At 56.4% G+C, this 21,661-nt stretch overlaps 1 protein-coding gene across 3 annotated transcripts; it reads left to right on the plus strand.

The window, feature by feature from the left end:
- The first annotated feature begins 448 nt into the window (after window positions 1-448).
- Window positions 449-21,148, plus strand: PEDS1 (plasmanylethanolamine desaturase 1). Of its 3 annotated transcripts, none has more exons than XM_049649877.1 (6): window positions 449-660; window positions 8,655-8,774; window positions 15,361-15,452; window positions 16,573-16,717; window positions 18,028-18,240; window positions 20,204-21,148. In XM_049649877.1, the coding sequence occupies exons 1-6, from the start codon at window positions 537-539 to the stop codon at window positions 20,323-20,325; spliced, it is 816 nt and encodes a 271-aa protein (XP_049505834.1). In that variant the 5' UTR covers window positions 449-536; the 3' UTR covers window positions 20,326-21,148. The 3 variants fall into 3 exon arrangements, with proteins under 3 accessions (XP_049505834.1, XP_049505836.1, XP_049505833.1); XM_049649879.1 differs by lacking the exon at window positions 449-660 and adding an exon at window positions 3,980-4,105; XM_049649876.1 differs by lacking the exon at window positions 449-660 and adding an exon at window positions 7,409-7,586.
- Window positions 21,149-21,661: the final 513 nt, after the last annotated feature.

Below are 21,661 nucleotides of genomic sequence, written 5' to 3' on the forward strand. Positions count from 1 at the left end.
GGAGTACGGTTCAAAGTGTCCACCAAGTGCTGGCTTTCTAGCCCCGGGCCGGCGCCCTCCACTCGCGCTCCCTGCACGCAGGAGGCGCTTGACAGTGCGTGCTGAAGAAACGCCCTTTTCTGGGTCCGGTGGCGCACGGCCTCGACCCATTGCACAGGCCGGCAAACCGAGCGAAAGATGGGCGGTGCCACGGCCGGCATTTCCGCGGGGGCAGGAACCGAGGCCCCCGCCGGGGGCGAACCGCGACGAGCTGGGACTCGCCGCCGCCCCACGCTTCCGTGCCCAGCTGCGCCCAGCTGCGCTCCTGCCCCCGGAGCGCCGCGGTTGGCTGCGGCTCGGAGGCCGCTGATTGGCCATCGCGGCCCCGGCGCGGTCCCCGATTGGCTGTGACGCGCGGCCGGGCGAGGCCCCCGCCGGCGCCGCCGCCGCGCCCGGCGCTGGGCGGTCATTGGGCGGCGTGATCTCGCCGCGGTTCCGCGGCCCTGCCGCCGCCGCCGCCGCTAGCTGAGCGCACCGGGCGGGCCGGGCGAGTGGCCATGGCGGGCGCCGAGGACGGGCCCGGTCAGCAGCCGGAGCTCGATGAGGACGAGGCGGCGTATTGCCGGCGCTGGGGCGCGCAGCACGCCGGGGCCCGCGAACTGGCCGCGCTCTACTCTCCAGGTAGGACCTCCGGGCCCCCCTCCGGGCCTGCAGTCACTAGCCCGGGCTACGGACAGCGATCCCGGGTTCCCTAGATGGGAACCCCAGCCTCAGGCCCCGATGCAGAACTCCAGCCTCTGCTTCTAAACTTGCAAATAGCGCCCCCAAGTCCGGGGACCCCACCCCAGCGCCCCTTCCAAGATCAAGCCACAGCCCCAGCCACGGGGCTTTCTAGATGAACGTACAGTGCCTATATCAAGGAACTGCCACATCAGCTCCCCGGGCCGCATACAGAGCTCCCATCGCACCCCTCGATCCGGATCCTAGCCTCAGAGCACCCGAGGCTGCAAAGAGCGCCCCAAGACTTAGTAAGGACCCCCATCCCAGGACCCTGTCCAAGCCGGACGCAGCCCTTCAGCTGCATGCACTGCCCCCGGCCTCCTAAAAGTCACATCCCATTTCACGTTCCCTAGATCCGGAATGCACACACTAGGGCCCTAGTTGTGCCCCAGCCAGGGCCCTGGGCTGCAAACAGTGACCTCACCCCCCCCCCCCCCCCCCCCCCCCCCCGCCCAAATCTGGGCACATCAGCCTCTCTGCTCTGAAACCTCAGCGCATGGGGTCCAGGCTTCCTAGCATCCCCTAGCCGCCCTTCCCCCAAGCTCTGTTCTAGTTATAGCTTCAGTGGCCACAGACCACCCCGCTCCCCCCCCCCACCTCCCGCAGAGAGGGGCCTCAGCCCTCGCCTGTGTTACAGAATCCCAGGTGGTGAGGGCATGGCAAATCTTCCAGTTTCAGCCCCTCCCCTACGCAAGCCCCAAGTCCAGCCCTTGCTCCTTTTCCATTGCATATATTGGCCCCTTCCCTTTAGGACTTGGGGCTGGAGCCCTCCCTTTCCCCAAACCAGACCACAGTTTCCAGACCCTTGCCCCCGTTCAGCCCTCAGACCAAGGTCCCTGCCTCCTTCCTACTGTGCCTGCCACTTAAATGCTCCAGTGAGCACCAGCTCCCCCACCCTTCTCGGACTTCCAGAAGAGCCCGGGGAATCTCATTGCCTGGGCACTCTGTCCCCAGGGGTTAAGGAAGTGCCATCAACTCCAGAGTCAGGTGACCAGGAGCCGCAGGAGGCCCCTCCGCCTGAATGTCGCCATCACACCAAGCTTTGTTTGTCAAACATTCTGACATCTTTCCTTTTGCCAGGGGACAGCCACCACGCACAGCCCTTGCCTGGCGTGGGCATGGGTCCACTGCCACCTTTGGCTTCCTACCCTGACTGGCCTGGGTTTGCATACCAGTTCTGCCATCACTGGCTGTGTGACCTTGGGCCGTTGGCTTTCTTGTTGAGTCCTAGGTCACAGAGGCCTCTCTAGACTTGCAGTTCTGTGCTCTGGGAGTGATTTTGTGGAACCTGACTTGGGCACCTGGTCCATGATGCCGCGGTTTCTTTAGCCTGTTCCTAGAGCACCTGGCCGATGGACTTGAAACCGCCTGTACGTCCTGGGACAGACTGGACGTGGCATCCTGGCTGCTTCTTTAGCTGTGTGACCTGGACCAAGCCACTTTCTCTCTCTGAGCCTCAGTTTCCTCACCTCTAAAAAACAGATACAAAGTAAAATTTATCTGCCCCTTGGTGTTTGGGGGAAGACAAAATGAGATCATCCACCTGTTGTTTGGGTTTTTTTAAGTTTATTTATTTATTTTGAGAGAGAGAGAACAGGTTGGGGAGAGGGAGAGAGAGAGAAGCCCAGGCAGGCTCTGCACTGTCAGCACAGAGCCCGACGCAGGGCTCAAACTCAGGAACTGTGAGATCATGACCCGAGCTGAAGTCAGACGCTCAACCGACTGAGCCACCCAGGCTCCCTGAGATCAAACTTTGAGCAGCACCTGGCTTGCAGTGGGCACTCCCTATTGCTAACCCAGTAGTCTGGCCTTTCCTGTGAGTTTCGGAGTCAGCTGTCTCTCCTCTCTGGCCCTCAGACTCACCACGTGAGAATCGAGGGTAAGGATTTAAAGGCCTCCTCCTTTGGTGTCCAGCTCTCCCCACCTGAGTAAACCCTACCCACTTTCAACCAAATCATACCCAGGCATCCTGAGCTTCCCCAAGGGACTGCCGTTTCTCCATTCCACCATGATTGCATCTTTGTCTGGGTCTGATTTCCCCAAATGCCCTTCACCCTCTGAAGAACAGCCCCGGAGGGATCTGACGTTGCAGGCAGCCTCCTGGTGCCCCAAACCTTTCAGTCAAGGCCTTATCTCCTCCTGACCTGGAGCGGGGAGGAAGCCAGGCAGTGAGGAGCAGAGGAGTGAGAGACTGATCAGACTGGTTTCTCCAAATTTCGTAGGCCTCCACCTCCCTGTCCCTTTCCTGCGTGGCTTGGGGGAAGTACCTTGACGTCTCTGGACCTGACTTACAAAATGAGGGACCAGCCTCAACACATAGGGAGCATCTTTGTCCCAGTCCCTGTTCTAGGCCCCAGGGGCAAAGCAGTGAACAAGACCGGGAAAAAAAAGGTGGCATTTTACTAAACCCAGTAAATAAGGAAAATAGCCCACTTGCCCAGTGGTGGCAAACATTATGGAGCAAATATAGAGCAGAAAAGGGGGAAGTGAAATATTGGGGGCAATAACATTTCAGAGAGGGAGCAGTTAAGACTTCACTTGAGTGAGTAATACTTGAACAGAGACCTGAAGATATTTGAGGAAGGATGGTCCAGATCAGGGACACAGCAAGTGCAAAGGCCCTGAGGTGGGAGCACTCCTGGAGTGTTTGTGGGACTGCATGGTAGGAGTCCCATGGGCTGGAGCAAAATGAGCAAGGGGAGTGTAGGAGAAGCTTCTGGGTTCCAGGACTGAATTCTTGAGATTCGTGGAGCCAGAAGTGGATTGGTACTGTGACAGTCGGCAGCCATGAGAAGGCAGTTGACATAGCTGACATTCTTGAGCACTGGCTGTGCTGGACATTTTCTTCACATGCTCATTTCACACTTACTACAACCGTCTGGGGCACACCCTCAGTACTGACCCCATTTTTCAGGGGAGGAAACCGAGGACCCCATCACCTCCTCATCGCCCACCCCCTAAAGGTGTTCTTCCTAATGCTTGTCCTGCTTGGGATTAGGCTTGCATTTGCCCCTAGCAGAGGGCCAGGTCAGCAAGCCCGGGGACGGCTTGTTTGATTTGCCTGAAGTGCTGTCACTTCAGGGATACCCTGTCCCACTTGAAGACATTTCTGGAGGCTTAGCAAAGAGTAGGGACTTGCCCGGAGTCCCATAGCCCGTTAGCAGCAGAACCAGAACACTGGTGGAAGAAGGGGGGTGTTCTAGGTTCCGTGTTCTTAATCTTCACTGTGGGAGCGAGCCAGCCCCGGGGTGGGTGTGCAGGAGGGGGACCAATGTTCCAGGTCAGTGGAACAGCATGCGTGCGGGGCCGCTGGCAGAGAGAGTGGGCCTAGTGTCCGCGGGGAGCTGTGAGTAGTCTAATCGAGGCGGCATTGGGTGGTGGGAGCATCAGGGGCCAAGGAGGGAGGCAGCCTCAGCCGTACCCCGTGGGCCCCGAGGGTCTGGCCAGGGAGCTGAGGCCCGGGCCTGCGTTTCCCAGGAGCCCCCAGCACTCCGGGTTTGGGTTTTACGGCAGCAGCCTGCCCTGTGCTGGGATTTGTGAAGGACCTGGTGGGCTCGCAGGCCTCGTGGGCAAGCCCGCAAGTAAGGCAGGTGTCCAGCTTCCCGGCAGGTGCCAGCTGAAACCTGCCTATATGTGTGCCACTTCTCAGGTGCCCCAGGCTCCAGAGGTTGATCCTGAGGGGTCACTGGAGCCAGCCGTTCAAGCCACCCTGGCTAAGTACAGGTGCCTCTGGCCCTGGGGGACACGAGGGTCTCTTAGCTTAGGGTCAGGGGAAAGAGTCAGTCCCCCCACGTGGGCCTGACTGAAGCCAGAGACCTGGGGCCCTTTCCCTGGCCAGGCCTGGTCCCTGCCACCCTGGGCTGAGCTTTGTCTCTGTTTTCCTCTGTCTTGTTCTTTTTCTATTTGTTTGTCTCTCCCCTCTGGCCATGTTCTTTCTCTTTTTTTCTCTTTGTCTTCCCATAATCTCTCCGTGACTCTGTTTCTCTCTGTCATTTCTCTGTGTCTCTGATTCGTCTTCGGTCTCGTCTCTGTCTCTCTGTCCCTCTTCCTCTGCCTCTCTCTGGTCCCTCCCTGCCTTCTATCTCCTGTGAGGTCCAACCTCACCTCCCTGAGGCCAAGGAGCATCAGAAGTGCAGATTATTCAGGGCTTCTCTGACTGAAACTACAAGAGTCGGGCCCAATGCCAAGCCCGTAGCTGCCGTGGCCTGCCCCCAGGAAAGCAAAGATGGCCGAGGCCTGGCGCCTGGCCTTCCCTGCCCCTCCAAGCCCTACAGCCACCACACATAGGCCCAGTCTCCTCCCCAGGCCAACAAGCATTCACTGCTGTAACTCAGCCCAGATCATGGACCCTGGCCAGGCCAGAGGCTGGCTCAGGAAAACAAGGCCCAGCTCTCTGCCAGAGGTGGCCCAAGCTCTCATGTCCTGAGCAGAGCCCTTCTCTCCCTGGGCCTCAGTCTGCCCACCTGTAAAGTGACACCACTTAGACCACCTGACCCTACAGGCCCTGCCAGGCTGACGGTCCATGCTGTGACTTTGGAAAAGTCATTTCATCACTCAGGCCTAGTTTCTCCCTGTGAAAGACAGGGCAAGTGGTCCCCAGCCCACAGTGTATGGGAAGGGCTGGCTGAGCTCATGCTGACATTGTACCTGGCACATAGTAGGTGCTCAATGAAGACTGCTTTTATGATAGATGTACTTCTTATGAATCAAAGTTGAAGCACTTGGTCTGCGAAGGATCCAGATCCCAGAAGCCAAAGATAGAGGGGGTCTAGAAGGGAAAATATTCAGACTTCAGGGACGTTCTCGAAGGCATGGGAAGAGAGCTGGGCTGTCTTTAGAACATCCAAGCTAACATGTCCCGTTGACAAGCTCAGGATCCAAACCCAGCTCCTCATTTTCACCCACTGAGCCTCAGTTTCCTCGTCTGGGAACTGAAATCACATAGTTCCTTCCTGGAAGGACTGAGACTTGAACGAGAGAGAGACTGTCTCAGGCTCGATGCAGGTGACTGCAGGAAGCCACCCAATGTGAGGCCACAGGGAGGGAAGGAGACTGGGCTGAACCAGGAACCCCTGCCCCATCTGACGGGAACAGCCGCTGCTGCTCAGGCCTGTGGCTCCCAGAGCCTTGTGTTCTCAAGGGAAGCAGGAAATTAGGAGTTTTATATGATTTATTTTTTTAATGTAGCTAATTTTTTTTTTCTTAACTGAGAGCTGAGTATGCTGGAGGGAGCTGCTCCCTGCAACATCCCTGATGTGGGCCACACCTGACCACCCCAGCTGTGCTAGGCCTCAGTGCGTATCAGCCACCGTTACTGTTATTTGATCATGTTGCTGTCCCTGCAGGCTGGGGGTCAGGCAGGTGGGTCGGCATTGAAGAATCATCTTCTCCTTACCCCTTCCACATGCCCCTCCGGACTTCTGCTTCTGAGTCCCAGGCCCTGGCCACAAACAGGAACCAGAAAGGGGAAGGGCCAGCTGGGCCAGATGACAGTGACCCCAGGTAGGGGCTGCTGGGGCAACAGGGTCATGGGGCCCACGGGGAACAGTCCCTGACGAAGAAGTGGAATGCGAGGGGTTCTGGGCCCACTTCTGCTGCTGTGTGACTACCACTGGGGTCCTGCCCTCTCTGGACTCGAGTGTCCTCATCTGTACAAGTGGGGGCCGAGAGGATGCAACCCTGGGCGTGTTCCTTCTCCCCTCTGACCCTCGGTCTTTTCACGGGGCAAGGGGAGGGCAGCTGTTCTGATTTTGGCCCAGGGCACAGTGTGCTGTGTGTGGTACATCCTGGGTAAGGCCCTTCTCTCTCTCTGAGGGAGAATGGAATGCCTAACAGGAGCAGTGGAAGGTGCTTTGGTGACGAGCACCCAGAGACAAAGTCTGGCAGTTGTCCTCTAAGATGATGTATAGGAATTTGTTTATTTCACGGGCATTTATTGAGTGCCAACTGTGTGCCAGGGCCCTGGTGAGCAAGCCAGACATGGCCCTGGGCCTCCTGAATTCACACGTGGGTAGGGGAAGAGGGACGTCATTCGGGCAGTGACAGCCCCTCAGGATGGGCCCCATGTTGGAGGAGTCCGAGAGTCAGAGGAAGCATCATGGATAGCCTCCTGGAGGTGGAGGTTCTAGGTTGAGATCTGCAGGAGCATTGCCAGAGTCGCTCCAGGTGAGGAGAGCCGACACAGGAGGAAGCCTCTCTATCTGCCATGGCCCCCTTCAGTTGTTGACCACTCACAGGGGCCTGCCTGGCCATACGATCCGAGTCTGTAACTGACTAGCTTTGCGGCCTCTGCTACTTCTCGGGGCCACTCTGACCCTCAGATCTCTCATCTGCAAAACGGCATCACCTCAGCAGGTACCTGGCATATAGCAACTGCTCGGTAGATGTTAAACACTAATGATAAGAAAATTATTGTCGTTAAGGAGCTTCCATGCCCTTGGGACCAGCTGCCTGGGAAAATAATATCCCCAGGGGACCTGCAACACATTCTGTGTCACCCACGCGATGTTTTCGTTTCCTTTTATTCATTTATTTTTTACTTTAATTTACAATTACAAGAAAAGATTTTTGGTGGAGGAGCACATTCACGAATGTTAAGTTCCGAGAGGAATAAGTGGAAGCCAGTCTTGACTAGACAGTTTTTTTCTTTTCTTTTCACACATAAATGGCTGCTTTTTTGCGCTTACCAGTAGGCCCTGGACATCTTCCCTGTCCACACGTAGACAGCCGCCCAGACTTATTTTCTGGCTGCAGAGATGCCGTGGACCAAGTTAATTTGGCTGATCCCTCCGGTGTTGGACTGTTCAGACACCTCAGACGGAGCTGCAGTGAGTGAATCAGCTTGTCTGAGCTCACGTGCCTTTTATTTTTTTTTTTTTTTCAACGTTTTTTATTTATTTTTGGGACAGAGAGAGGCAGAGCATGAACGGGGGAGGGGCAGAGAGAGAGGGAGACACAGAATCGGAAACAGGCTCCAGGCTCCGAGCCGTCAGCCCAGAGCCCGACGCGGGGCTCGAACTCACGGACCGCGAGATCGTGACCTGGCTGAAGTCGGACGCTCAACCGACTGCGCCACCCAGGCGCCCCTCACGTGCCTTTTAAAAACACGCGGCAGGAAGTTTAAAAAGAGTTCACGCACCGCTTCTGATTCCTGGCTTCCCTTGGGTGTTAGAAGTTCAGGCGTCCTGGGCCCACACTCCCACCTGGCAGTGGTCAGGCCGTTAGCGACCACCCCCCACGCCCACACTTGACAGAGGATCCATGGGCAGCCAGTATCGCACGGCCCCCACCCAGCCCACCTTACTGCTCCGCGTCACCTGCCTGGTGGCTGGAGGGCTTGGGAGCACCTCCTCTTTCCTGTGTTGTGCTCCCAGACCCCCTGCTCCTGGCAGGAGCCCTGCACGTGGTAACCAAGGCCCATTTCTCCTAAATTCCTGACTCATTGGAGCCTTGCTGGATGGCAGTCGGGCAGGATCTGATCCTCTGGGATTAAAAGCCGCTGGTTATTACCTATAAAAGGGGATAGGTGATGCCATGATGTCAGTTTGAAAAAGCTCATTAAAGCTCCCTCTGGGGCCTCCGGGGAGAGCCCACCAGGGCCCGGAGACAAGTTCTGGTCCTGTCTGCCAAAGAATTGGCCCCTCAAGGCAGGCTTCACGGGCCTGTACCTTGGGCAGACTCTCCCCCTACTCTGGCCTTCAGTGACATCATCTGTGAAATGGGTGGGCTGGGGCCCGTTCTTCGGGGCAGTCCCTCAGTTCAGCCTGTGGTTGGCACCGTAGACTCCCTGAGCTCTGAAGAGCTCCTACAGGGTTCAGCTCTGCCTGGCTTTGGTCCTCGATCCCTCGGCCTCCCCCACCCGCCCCACACTCACCTCTGGCCTCCTCTCCCTGCAGGCAAGCGCTTCCAGGAGTGGTGCTGTGTGATCTTGTGCTTCAGCCTCATTGCCCACAACTTGGTCCACCTTCTGCTGCTGGCCCGCTGGGAGCACACGCCCCTCGTCATGCTGGGTGTCAGTGAGTACCGATTGCCCCGCCGCCGGCCTCAGTTTCCCCAGGAGTCAGGGACCCACTCTGATGGCAGCTCGCATACATGTGTAATCGTGTGTGGCTGTGTGTGCTTGGGTGTGCACGTGCACTGTTGGACACACTCGTACCTCAGGGCCTTTGCACGTGCTGTTCCTCTGCCTGGAACTCTCTTCCTACAGACACCTACCTGGTTCACTTCCTCGTCCAGGTCTCACAGGTCACCTCCTCGGGGAGGCTCTCCCTGATTATCCATCAAAAGTAACAGCCCTGCCATACACCGTCACCTCAGCACACTGTGTTGTCCAATACATTTATTTGTTTAGTATCTGTCTCCCTTCATTCAAATCTCGCTCCCTGAAAGTAGCGATTCTTGTGTGCTCACTGTTGGGTCCCCAGCCCCAAGTGCGAGGCCTGGCACATGGTAGGTAACTTGATAAATATTTATGGCATCAGGAGATGAATGAATGGGCAGGCTGTAACTTATAGCACATGCTGAGTGTTTCCCATTGGTCAGTCCTGCCCCATCCACAGCCTGGGAGGTGGATGCTACACTTGTTGTCATTTTCCACATGAGCAAACTGAGGCTCAGAGAAGGGCCCGTCCGGCATCACACCTCAAGCCAGAAGCACAATAGAGCTCTCCGTTCACCGTCTCCACTCCCAGGTCCTGAGCTGACTCCCTTCCTTCCTGCCTGCGCACCGGCCTCCCCTCTGCCCTTGAACTCAGGCGCTCATCCCCTCCCCTGCTCCGGGCTCCCAGGCTGAGGGGGGCGGCCGTGCCCTTGGTCCGTCCGCCCAGCCCTCCCTGCGTGTTCAGCTCCCACAATCTCATTAAAAGCACTCTGGCCGCCTAAGCCAATAGTGCTCAGGCTGGCTAATTGGGCCATCTGGGTCTGCGTTGGGGTGGGCACGTGGCAGGGGCGGGCCAGCTGGGGGAGAGGGAGTTAACCCTTCCGGTGCTGGGGAGCCTGGGCCCCGCCTCAGGAGCCACACCCGCCCCCCCTTACCCAGGGGTGAGAGGGACCATGCACCTGCAGCCTCTCTGCCTCAGAGCCCTACATTCAGGGGCAGGAATGTGGCCGGCGTGAGCCCTGATGCCCCCTCTTGGGGTGGCTGCATGCAGGCTCTGGGTTCAAGTCCCAGCTCTACGGCCTTGTGGCTGTGTTGCCTTGGGGCTAGGGTTGTTGCATCTCCGAACCTTGTTCCCACACCTGTAAGTCGAGGCTGCTTGTGGCACCTGCCTCCTCGGGCTGTTGTGAGGGCCTCACACAGGTGTGTAGCTGCTGAGGGGCCAGCGACTGAACAGAGGTGGGAAGGAGACCCCACCCAACATAACCACTCGCGAGGGCTCAGACCACCGTGGTCTCTTTAGCCACGGATTCTTTCCCAAGTGTCCACTATGCACCAACGCTGCACGTGGAGTACTTTCGACTCTCGGTGTCAAGCCAGTGCGGAGGTTGGGACCGCCGTCCCCTGAGAGGCCGGGCCACTTGCCGGCTGGCCCAGCAGAGTCCGGGATCACACATCCAGACGTGCCCAGCTCTAGAGCCACAGACTCCCCCAGCAGGGCCCGTAGGGCCTCCGGGTAGCACTGGGAGGAGAGTGTGTCTGAGCCCACGTCTGTGTTGTGTGAGGCAGGAGGATGGGCGTCCCAGGCCGTCGCCACCTTCCTTCCCTGGTTGGGATCAGAGCCTCCAGGCCCTGGCTCGGGAGCGCTCTGGCCGTCCGGTCACCGAATGTGACACCAGCTCCCCCATCCCACGCCTTGGCCTCTGAGCTGATGAGAACAGACCATCTCCTGATAGCGGTGTTTGCACAGTCCCTAATTGATTTAAGTAGCCACCCTGATTTGTGTGTTAACGTGCAGGAGGCGAGGCACCGTGCCAGTCTGCAGAGCCCGCCTCTAGCCCAGCACTATCTCTCCAGAAGCCTGGTGCCCCTGGCAGGCCCTGGAAACCAGGGAAGGCGGAAACATGAAAAGGTGCCCAGTTGATAAACACAGACAGGTGATGCAATGCTGGGAAGCAAAACCGAGATAAGAGAATAGCCAGGGAAGAGTTGAGAGGTCAGGGAAGGCCTTTCTGGAAAAATGACATCCACATGCAGACCTGAAGGAGGTGAGGGAGGAGGCCAGGCAGATATCTTGGGGAGGGGCGGCAGGGAACAGCAGGTGCAAAGTCCCAGAGGCTGGGATGCGCCCAGGGAACAGGCGGGAGGCCAGCGTGGCTGGGGAAAATTGGTCAAAGGAAAGGTGGTTGCTGGCTGCTGAGAGAGGCAGGGTGCAGATTGCGCAGTGCCTTGGTCTGGACTTGGGGTTTAATTCTGCAGGCCTTGCGGAGCCGCTGGGGAGTGTCCCGTAGGGAGCTGACATCAGCTGGGGCTGCAGGCAGGATGGATGGGGGCGGGGACGCTGGCCCACACCCGGTGAGGGCAGCGGCGGTGGTGCAAGATCCTCAAGTTCTGAGTGAGCTGCGCGAGGCGAGCGGCCAGAGCATCCTGTCACGCTGGCCATGAGTGGCGACCCACGGGCTTTGATGGAAGGGATGGGGCTTCCATTGGCAGAGGCCCGAAGAGGCGGCTTGAGACGAGATGCTCGAGCCGCCTGCCTGAGAGCCAGGGCAAGGTGCCGAGCAGGAAGTTGGAAATCCGAGTCTAGAGTCCAGGAAGGTGGCTACAGATAGAAATCTGGGAGACCTCGCGGTAGAAGAGGTGTGTGAAGCCCAGAGGCTGGCGGAGAGCCCCCAGTGCTTCCATGCCGGGGGGAGGAGGAAGAGCCAGCCGGGGCGGCCAGAGGGGCTGCAGAGGCCGGGAGGGGAGAGTGTCTCCACAAGACTTGAGGCTCAACTGAGAGCAGCCGCTGAGCAGAGCCAGCAGGACGGGGCAGCGAGGGGACCACCGGATCTGGCCACATGGAGGTCGTTAGTGACCTTGACAGGGACAGCGTTGTCGTGAATGAAAGAGCGAACAAACGAACGGCCCTGGGAGCCTTGAGCTGTTAGCGGCACCCGGGGAAAATGGAGGAAAAGTGTGGGCGCCCATGAGTTGGCCCTTGAGGAGCTGAGTAAGAGTTTTCTGGCAGACAGAGCGGGGAGGGTGTTCCGGGCAAGGGAGGCCGGGGAGTGCAAAGACTGGTGATGAGGTCGGAGGGCCCACGGCCTCAGGTCAGGTGAGGAGTCTGTGCCGAACCATGGTAGAGCCGGGATGTCAGCAGGATCGCTTCTGTCCACCCTCGCGGTCTCCACACCAGGCCTTGAGGTGGGCAGCAGCTAAGAAGTCACAGCTGGGTAACCTGTGGCGAGGTGAAGGCCCCAAGGGACCCAAGGACTATCCCAAGGTCACCCGGTGAGTCAGGGTAGCCTGGGGTGACTCATCGCCTGTCCTGTACCCTGTGGTACCATGGGGTGCTAACCAGGCCAAAGCTGCCCTCACGATGAGCCAGCTGTAGCCACTGCCCCTGCGCCAGGACAGAGAAGCTCTGTGTGCTTGCCTCTCCTGTCTCCACTAAAGCCCCCTGAGGCAGCAGGCCTGGAGGCCCAGAGTCACTGCTCTAGAAACCCCCACTCGCAGAGGCCTGGGGGTCACAGAGCCCAAGGAGCAAGTTGTTTCTTCTCGCCAAGAAATCGTTCCTGACATCTGTCCAAAGCACACATCCCTCCCTGCTCTGCAGCCTGAAAAGGCCAGGTCATTTGACAGATGATAAGACTGAGGCCTGGAGAGGGTGGTAACACCTAAACTACTAACTATAGCTACGTTTGGGAGTGCCTACCATGTCCCAGGGACTCACTTGACACGTATTAGCCCAGCTTATTAATCGATTGCACTTAAGTAAAGTTAAGTGCTGTTATTAATGTTCCCATTTCCCAGACCTGGACGTGAACACAGCATCATTGTGAATGGCCCTCACAGTAGTCCCTGGCCGCCGGTCAGCAGCCCTGACTGTCGTTACCCTCTGAGTCTCATTCCTCCTCTGGACTCTCCTCTGGATAGTCGGGATGTGTTGGGGCCCAAAACTATGGACGTGAAATAAGATGATGCAGTTTTTCAGAAATAGACTTTATTTACTAGAACAAAAAAGAGTATAGAGAGTTCCGGTAGGCTCCATGCACCCAGTTCCCCCTGTTGTTAACATCTTATATTTTACATTAGTGTCATACATTTGTTACAATCAACATACCAATATGGATACATTATTACAAATTAAAGACCATGGTTTATTCAGATTTCCTTAGTTTCTACCTAATGTCCTTCTCCTGTGCCAGGGTCCTTTCGAGGATACCACTCACATTAGTTATCGGGTTCCTTTAGGCTCCCTGTGGCTATGACAGTGTCTCAGACTTTCCTTGTTTTGGGGACCTTGACAGTTTTGAGGAGCCCTGATATTTCTTTTTAAAATTTTTTTTTTTAATGTTTATTTTTGAGAGAGAGACAGAAAGAGTGTGAGCAGGGGAGGGGCAGAGAGAGAGGGAGACAGAATCCGAAGCAGGCTCCAGGCTCCGAGCTGTCAGCACAGAGCCCAACGCGGGGCTCGAACTCACGAACCGCAAGATCATGACCTGAGCCGAAGTCGGACGCTCAGCCGACGGAGCCCCCCAGGCGCCCCGAGCCCTGATGTTTCACAGGATGCCTCGCTACGGGAATTTGTCTCATGCTTTTCTTAGACCACGTTGTATGTTTCTGGGAGGAGGAGCTGAGAGGCAAAGCACCATTTCCATCACATAGCCAGGGCATGTACTTGACCTTGACCACCTGGCCCGCGGAGTGTCAGGTTTCCCCACTCTGAAGTTACTCTCCTTCTGCTTCCCCACCGTATCCTCCCTGGAAGAAAGTCCCTGGGCACAGCCCGTACTTAAAGTATGAAGAGTTCTATGTTCCAATAATGCATGTCTAACACCTTTGACATAGTGCCTGGCATAAAGGATGCACTCCATAAATGTTAACCACTGTCACAAACATTGTTTTTCTAATATTGTTTTTATTATTATCATTCTTTTCATCTGTAAGGATTAAATGCTTAGGATGATTGAGGAGGTAAGATGTGTAACCAGCTTAGAACTGGCCTTGGTACAGTTTAGGGATTAAAAGAGATAAAACATTTAAGGTGCTGGCACAGGGCCTGGTACCTATAAGTGCTCAGTAAGTGTTGAGTAAAAATAAATAAATAAATAGCTGGCATTTTCGTGAAGAAATGATGGCATATGTCCGCCTCCAGGTTTGGGTATGAATGTTCACAGCAGCCTGACTCCTAACAGCTTTATACTGATTAACTCAGGGAGTATTTACTGAACCCCTAATAAGTGCCAGGGACTGGGAAGGAGACGGGAAATAGGAAATGCTGGAAGATGGGGGTGGTTATAATGTCAAACACTCAACGGATGTTTGAACAAAGACCTGGAGGGAGTGAAGGAGGGAACTGTGTTATGCCCTGGGAAAGAATGTTCCAGGCGGAGGGAACAGTAAATGCAGAGAGAGACCCAGAGGCGTGTGAGGGGTGCAAGGGAAAGGGCGTAAGTAAGCCAGTAGGGTTGAGATGTAGCGAGCAGGGAGAGTGATGGGGGCAGCACTGGGATGTTACCTCGCCCAAGCAGTCAGCCACTCTGCCTCAGTTTCCCTGTGTGCAGGAGTGGTTGTGCATCCTGCTGTGTTAGATTGGGACCTCAAGGCAGGTTAAGAGCCCAGCTCTGCCACTTGCCCTCTTTGTGACCTCGGTCCAGTTAAACTTCTGTTCTCCAGGACTCTGTTTCCACCGCTGCAAAGGGGGAATAGGGAGGGTACCAGCTTCAGCCGGATTGTGAGAATCCACTGAGATCAAACACGTAAAGCGCTTGTCTGGCACTGAGGGTGCTCAATAAATGGCAGCCACTGTTTTTTGTAATCGTCATTCCCATCTATCTAAAGGAAACTGGGGCACAGAGAGGTTGAGTATCATGCCCAACGTCACACAGCTAGTGAGAGACAGCTGGGATTTCCTGATCTAACAGCTCTTAACCCCTATGTTATACCGAACCTTCAAGCAAGTGGATGGTGTTGGGGTCTTTGCAGGAACCCAGTCCAGTTCTGAACACATTGAGAACAAGGAAAAGGCTGCCAGAGGCCAAATTATCACATTTATTGTGATACAAGCTAGGTTGGGGAGGAAGGCATGGCTACTGCCTGCACCTGAGGGGATTCTGACGACAGACCCCAAAAGCACATTTCCATCTATTCACTGGCAGCACTGGAGCAGAGTGGGGCTCCCTCTGTGGAGTGATTGGGGGTCAGAGAGAAGGGCCCAGTCAGCTCCTGATAGGGAAAAGTCAAGCTGATCTGTGCCTGCCCCCTTGATTCCCTCCAGACTCCCCAAACAAATGAGCCCCCACATATCCCTGGGCAGAGCAAGTAAAGGGACAGGAGTGCTCTACCTGAGACTCCATTCACAGGGAGGAAAACATCCCAAGTAGAGAAGAGATACCACCCCCCGTAACGAGTGAGTGAGCAAGCAAGCAAGTGAATGAATGCGGGACTCCCTGATTTGGGGCAAAGGGTGGGCAGGACTGTCGCCTGCCTGGTCCCCTACCTCACCCACCTCTTGTCCACAGTTGCAGGCGCTCTCATTGCTGACTTCTTGTCTGGCTTGGTGCACTGGGGAGCTGACACTTGGGGCTCCGTGGAGCTGCCCATCGTGGGGAAGGTGAGTATCTTGACCCAGCCCGTCTCCTGCAGAAGCAGGTTGGGCTGTCTGATGCGGGGTGAGCCCCCTTCCTCTCCGAGCTTCCCGTTTCCCTGTTGGAAAGGCAGAAGCCATCATTCCAGCCTGACCCCCTGCGTCTCCTCGAGGACCAGAACAGACTAGAAATCCTGGGATTTCTGGAATTTTCTGGAAGCAAAAGCATCAAGCATGGGATAGAGAGCTTTGAACCCCTTGAATTTGGGGACCACGGCTCATTCTCCTTTGCCAGCCCTGTTGCACCTCACCATTCGTTGTAGTTGAACTTTTACCTTGTGCCACACTGTTTGGGGTGTCCAATACACACAGCCTTAACCACACAAAGGTACTGGTTCGCATACCCGAAAATTTCAAGAGTAGACCCAAGACAGACCATGCTCTCATGACTCCGTCTCTCTCTGTGTCTGTCCCTGCTTTCCTCTCTGTTGGCTTCCCTGTCACATAGGCTTTCCCTACATCCTTCCAGCTCGGCCCCCTCAGTGGAAAGAGAACTCTCCTTTCCCACAGTTGCAGCCAAAGTCCCATAGCACGCTCCCATTGGCCCAGCTCAGGTCACGTGCCCATCCCTGTCACTGTGGCAGACAAGCCGGGATGCTCTGATTGGCCAGGCCAGGGTCACGTGCTCACCTTTAACTAGTTCGGCCCCATCGGAACAGTGTGTACCGACAGAAGAGGAAGAGGGGGAGGCTGTTACCAGAAAGAGGGGCTTGGACACTGGGAAGAAACAGAGGGGTCTGCCTGCCACTGTGAGGGGTGTCCTCAACTGTATTAGAGTGGGGAAGAAGGGTGGAGGTGGTCTCCAACTCCCCTCACACCCCTGCTGGGGAGACTGAGGCCCAGAGTGGGGCAGTACCGTGCCGCGGTCCCCACCTAGTCATTTTGACTGCCTTCTGCTAGAGCAGCTTAGAGCAGGACCCTGAAGGTTGGGGGGCTCTGTAGCAGTATGGTGGGGGAGCGTTCTGGCATCCTGAAGGCAAGGAGGTAAGCCTGAGTCCAGCATGCGCAGCAAGTGGTGGAGAGAGGCCGGCCACCACAGGCTGACCGGTCGGACGTATCCCCTCTCCCACCCTCACCTCCACCCCAGGCTTTTATCCGACCCTTCCGCGAGCATCACATCGACCCCACAGCCATCACGCGACACGACTTCATCGAGACCAATGGGGACAACTGCCTGGTGACACTGCTGCCTCTGCTGAACATGGCCTACAAGTTCCGCACCCAGAGCCCGGGTGAGTGTGCCTGCCAGCTGCCAGGGGGCTGTGGGGACACGGTCCCCTCACTACCTTAAAAAACTTTCAGTTATCATCCTGTAAAATTGGCACATTTGACATAAAAATCTGTGCTTCCAGCTTCTCTTGAACAATCCAGTCCGGCCATCCTGGGCCCTCGTTCCCCTCTGGCTTCACTGGGAGGGAGCTGAGCTGCGGCCGCCCCCTTTACACAGTCCCCACTCCTCCCTGCTGTCCTACACCTGGACCAGCTTGCTCACCTGCATTACCTGCCTGGCCCTCAGGGCTTCTGGCTTGGCTGCCCTGGCTGAGTAGGGCCAACATGGGCAGTGAACTCAGGAAGTTCTGAGTTCTGATCTTTGCCCTATTTTAAGGAGGGAACCTGTCCCAAAGCAAGTCATTTCACCTGTCAGAGCCTCAGTTACATCATCTGCCAGGTGGGCAGAAGGCGGGGGAGGGGAGGTTGAATACTCCCGCCAGGCCGCGTCTTGTCCTAACAACTTGATACGTCGCTGGTCCTTGGAGCAGCCCCTCGGTGGGTAGAGGTGTGGGTGTCTGTGGTGTGGTGCCATGGTGCCCGCTCAGATCCTCCCCACGTGTGCACCCATCCCCCAGTTGCCACGAGCGGCGGCTGCTAACGGCTCCCAGCTGTCCCTTCTGGGAACCGCCAGGGCGGGTCCTACGTCTCCTCTTGGGATAAGCCTAAAGCCAAACGTAAAGTGACGGGAAAAGCCGACAGAAGACCAGCCCTCTCACCTCTGGGTGGGACCAACTCTGTGGAGCCATTAACCCTCCAGAGCTGCCCCCAGGATCAGGCTGAGACAAGACTCCCCCAAACCCATCATTGTGTAGCTCACCCCCTGCTTTCCCCACTCCCTCAGATGATTTTCCGAACAGAAGATACCCTCCTCCCCCCCCGCCCCGTGAACCCTTGTCTCAGGCTCTGCCTTTGGGAACCTGGACAAAGACTTATTGCCGTGTTAGTGACGATGAAGTTGAGACTCAAAGAGGCAGAATCGCTGGCCCAAGCTCATGTAGCCAAGAAATGTCAGAGCACGGACCTGAACCCAGCTCTGCCTGACTCCGGAGCCCACACCCGTAACTATTTCTTGTGCTTCCTGCACGATCTGCCCACTGAGCAGAAGAGAAGCCTGAGGCCCAGAGGGGAGTCTGAACTTGCCTGAGACCATGGGGGAGGGTGGAAGGAGGCCAGGGAGCTGCCCAGGGGCGAGGAGCCAGGGCCAGGCTGGTGGTGGCCCTGCCCCCGTGACAGCCCCCCCCCCCCGTCCCCCCCCCCCCCCCCCCCGCAGAAGCACTGGAGCACCTGTACCCCTGGGAGTGCTTCGTCTTCTGCCTGACCATCTTCGGCACGTTCACCAACCAGATCCACAAGTGGTCGCACACGTACTTCGGGCTGCCACGCTGGGTCACCCTCCTGCAGGACTGGCACGTGATCCTGCCACGCAAACACCATCGCATCCACCACGTGTCACCCCACGAGACCTACTTCTGCATCACCACAGGTGCGGCTCCAGCGTGGCGTGCAAGAGGCTGCCCTGCCCCCACCCCAGCTCTGCCTCTATCCTCAGGGTTAGGAGGGCAGAGGTCCCAGGAGGAGGTCATATCATCCTTGCCCTGCAGGAACATGCTCTTAGATTCGTGTGCCAAGCGTAGGTGCTGAGGACGCAGCAGCACGAGAGAGACCGCCTCCCCCACTCCCACCTCCTAGAGTCGTGATTTCAACCGTCCATCCATCCAGCAGATATTTGTTGAGCACCTACTATGTGCCAAGCGCCATCCTGGGCTGAGGCTCCAGCACTGAAACAAACAGGCAAAAATCCCTGTCTCTATGGTATTCACATTCTAGTCGGGGACATTCCATTTAACCATGCTCACTGCTGGTAGGTGAGGAGAAGGAAATGGGGGACTTTACCCTTTAAATAAGGTGGTCAGTGCACCGAGGAGACAGTTGAGCTGAGGGAGAAAATAACGCAGATCTGGAGGAAGAACAGAGGGTGTGAAGTCCCCGAAGGAGGAACACACAGGCCTGCTTGGTTTGAGGAGCAGCGAGGAGGTCAGTGTGGCTGGAGCAAAGGGCACTGGGGGCAGGGGGCAGGGGAGATGACAAATGCCCGGTCGTGAGGCGTGCCCTGGCGAAAACGAAGCAGGGTGAAGGGCAGAGAGGGAGTAGGGAGGCCGGAGTGTAGCTGTTCATAGTAGGCGGTCAGAAATCTGGAAGAAGAAAAAAAAAAAAAAAAAAAAAAAAAAAGCGTGGGAGGGCCCTGCAGCTAAATAATGACAGAACAGTTCAGGCAAAGGGAGTAGGAAGTACAAAGACCCTGAGGCGGGAACACGCCTGGTGAGACCAAGGAACAGGAAGGAAACCCACCTGCCATCAGTAGTTACAGGACCAGTACCAAAGAAGTGAGGTGAGTTGAGCAGGTTTTCTGGGGTCAGCGGGCATCTTTCAAGATTAAGGGTGTCTGAGGTGCTGTCAGCACCTTGAAGGCGAGTCAGGCTACAGCTTACGATCAGCTCTCCACTCTTCCGTGTGAATCTTTAGGAAGCAAGCCTCCCTGGATGTGCTTTGTTCTCACGCACAGCATGGGGCCGCAGCCGCCACCTTACATAGGACTGTCACGGGGCCAGGGCGTGAAGGGCGCTGTGGCAGATGTGAAGTGCTTGGCACGTAATAAGTACTCGATAAGTCACAGCTACTGGTCTCTGCGGGGAGAGCGGTGCGTTGTCTTTCTGGAGACAGAACTGAGAACCACAGAAAATATTCTTCGTACGTCTTAAGGTCATGTTCTTTGAGAGCAGGTGGAGGGGGTGGAATTGAGGCTGCCGAGATCAGTGAACTGCTCAGCCAAGCCTAGGATCGGGCCTGGTTTGGCCACTCGCTAACGGGGAGACTCCTCTCTGAGCCCGTCTTCTCATGTGGCAAATGGGAGTATCTACTATTTGGGTAGGAGGCTGTCATACAGATGAAATAAGATGGGAAGTAATATTTACTGAACACCTTTGTGCCAGTCACCATCCCAGACACTCGGGATCAACAGAGGGAGAACAGAGTTCTGCTCTTTGGAGCAGATGCTGTGGTCGGGAGTTGGGGAGAAAAACCAACACAAGACAGGGAAGTGGCTACAGGTTATCATAAAGGATATAAAGAAACAGAAGAGGGTGATGTGGTCAAGGAAGGCTTCCTGGAAGAAGTGGCAGTGGAGCCCAGTGATAAGAAATGCTGCCACTGTGCCTGGCATATAGTAAGCACTCGGTAAGAGAGTGAACGAGTGAGGGGACAAAGGCATGTCTGAGCAGCCCTAAGCCCACTGGTGGGAGGTCCCCATCCCCTTGGTCAGCCCTTGTCCCCTGCCCTCTACAGACTCGCTCCCTGTTGCCCCTGCCCCAGGCAAAGCCAACTTTGCTCCGTCTCCTCAACTGCTGCTCTCCCATTCAACGCCCTGGTGCCCTGTTTCCCCCCTGCAGGCTGGCTCAACTACCCTCTGGAGAAGATAGGCTTCTGGAGACGCCTAGAAGACCTCATCCAGGGCCTGACCGGCGAGAAGCCTCGGGCCGATGACATGAAATGGGCCCAGAAGATCAAATAACTACTCCGAGCCTGCCACCTTGTTGCCAACCCTCCCTAGCCCCCTAAGCCGAAGCCATCTGCCAAATTCCAGCCTCCTCGTGCTGGCCCCTCCAGATGGAGAGGACGCCTCCTGGGCTGGGCCCGGGCACCCCCAGCCCACCCCTCGTGACACAGAATACTTGAGCCACTGATTTTTCATTTCCTTTTTTTCATTTTCTCTCCTTGGCCCCTCCCCAGCCACCTGAGCTGCTGTCTCTAAGCCTGACTCTGCAGAAAAAGGAGCCCCGCCCTGCCAGCCATTCCTTGGGTAGAGGAGAAGCTCACCCACTCCCTGCGCTCCTACAGCCCCCCCCCCCCCCCACTGGGCAGCCCTTCAGCGTGGCTGGCGTTGGGGCCACTGAGTCGTCTTATCTGTCTCTCATTTGTCCCCAGTGGTCTAGGAGCCCCCAGGCACACCTAAGTGTCCCCGGAGCATTTGCCCTGCCATGGCCCTGTGGACTGACCCCGAAGACCTGGGTGGGTGGACAGCCCCAGGCACCACCTTCAGCCTAGCCTGTCCACCCAAGAGTGGCAAAGTGCAGCAAGGGTCTGAGGGCAGCCGGCCAGAAGAGGCAGGAATCCCCTGCCCAAGTCTGGAACCCCTTCTCCCCTGCCCGTCCCCCACCTGCCCACGTGATTCCAGCCAGAGCTGATACTTCTAATCAGAGGATGTCTTCACAGAGTGCAGCCCCTGCAACGGGTCTTGGTCATTTGGAAGGGGACACGGTGTCCCCTCTGGCTAGGGGAATGTCAGAGAAGGAAGAATTGGGCTGTTTTGTTTTGGTTTTTTTTTTTTTTTTTTTTTAAAGGTGCTTGCTTGTTTAATGTAAATAATAGAAAGCCTTAATATCTTTTCTGTAACACGGAGTAATATTTTAATGTCACGTTTTGGATGTACATAATATATTTATAACAAAGCAGCAAGAGTCTACTTAACCTCGGCTGCCTCGTATTTCCTGGTTGGCTGGTGGGGGGGTGGTTAAGGATCCTGGAGAGTAAGACCCCACCTCTACCCCATTCCCAGCTCCCTTCCCCCAACCTTGGGCTCAGAATGGGAGTTTTTTCACCTGACACAGTGAATTAATGTTGCCATGTGCTCCAAACACGTTTGGAGGGGACCCATGATTGGGTGAGGATGGCCTCGCAGGAAGTCATGATGATCGAGTAATGAAGGCTGAGCCCTATTAGTGAATTCCTTCAGCAAATGTTATTGGCCTGGTGTGTGCCAGGCTCTGACCTGGACACTGGGACACAGCACTGAACAAACAGACAAGGACTTACCCTGGTGGAGTTGACCTCCTGAGAGACAATAAACA

The sequence above is a fragment of the Panthera uncia genome (genome assembly GCF_023721935.1).
Source record: "Panthera uncia isolate 11264 chromosome A3 unlocalized genomic scaffold, Puncia_PCG_1.0 HiC_scaffold_11, whole genome shotgun sequence".
NCBI lineage: Eukaryota > Metazoa > Chordata > Mammalia > Carnivora > Felidae > Panthera > Panthera uncia.

What these genes read in the sequence shown, in the direction of transcription:
- PEDS1 (XM_049649876.1), top strand. Translation starts at nt 7,424, where the DNA reads ATGGCTGCTTTTTTGCGCTTACCAGTAGGCCCTGGACATCTTCCCTGT. An exon ending in CCTCGTCATGCTGGGTGTCA is followed by an intron (nt 8,775 to 15,360) that starts GTGAGTACCGAT and finishes TCTTGTCCACAG; the next exon opens with TTGCAGGCGCTCTCATTGCT. An exon ending in AGCTGCCCATCGTGGGGAAG is followed by an intron (nt 15,453 to 16,572) that starts GTGAGTATCTTG and finishes CCTCCACCCCAG; the next exon opens with GCTTTTATCCGACCCTTCCG.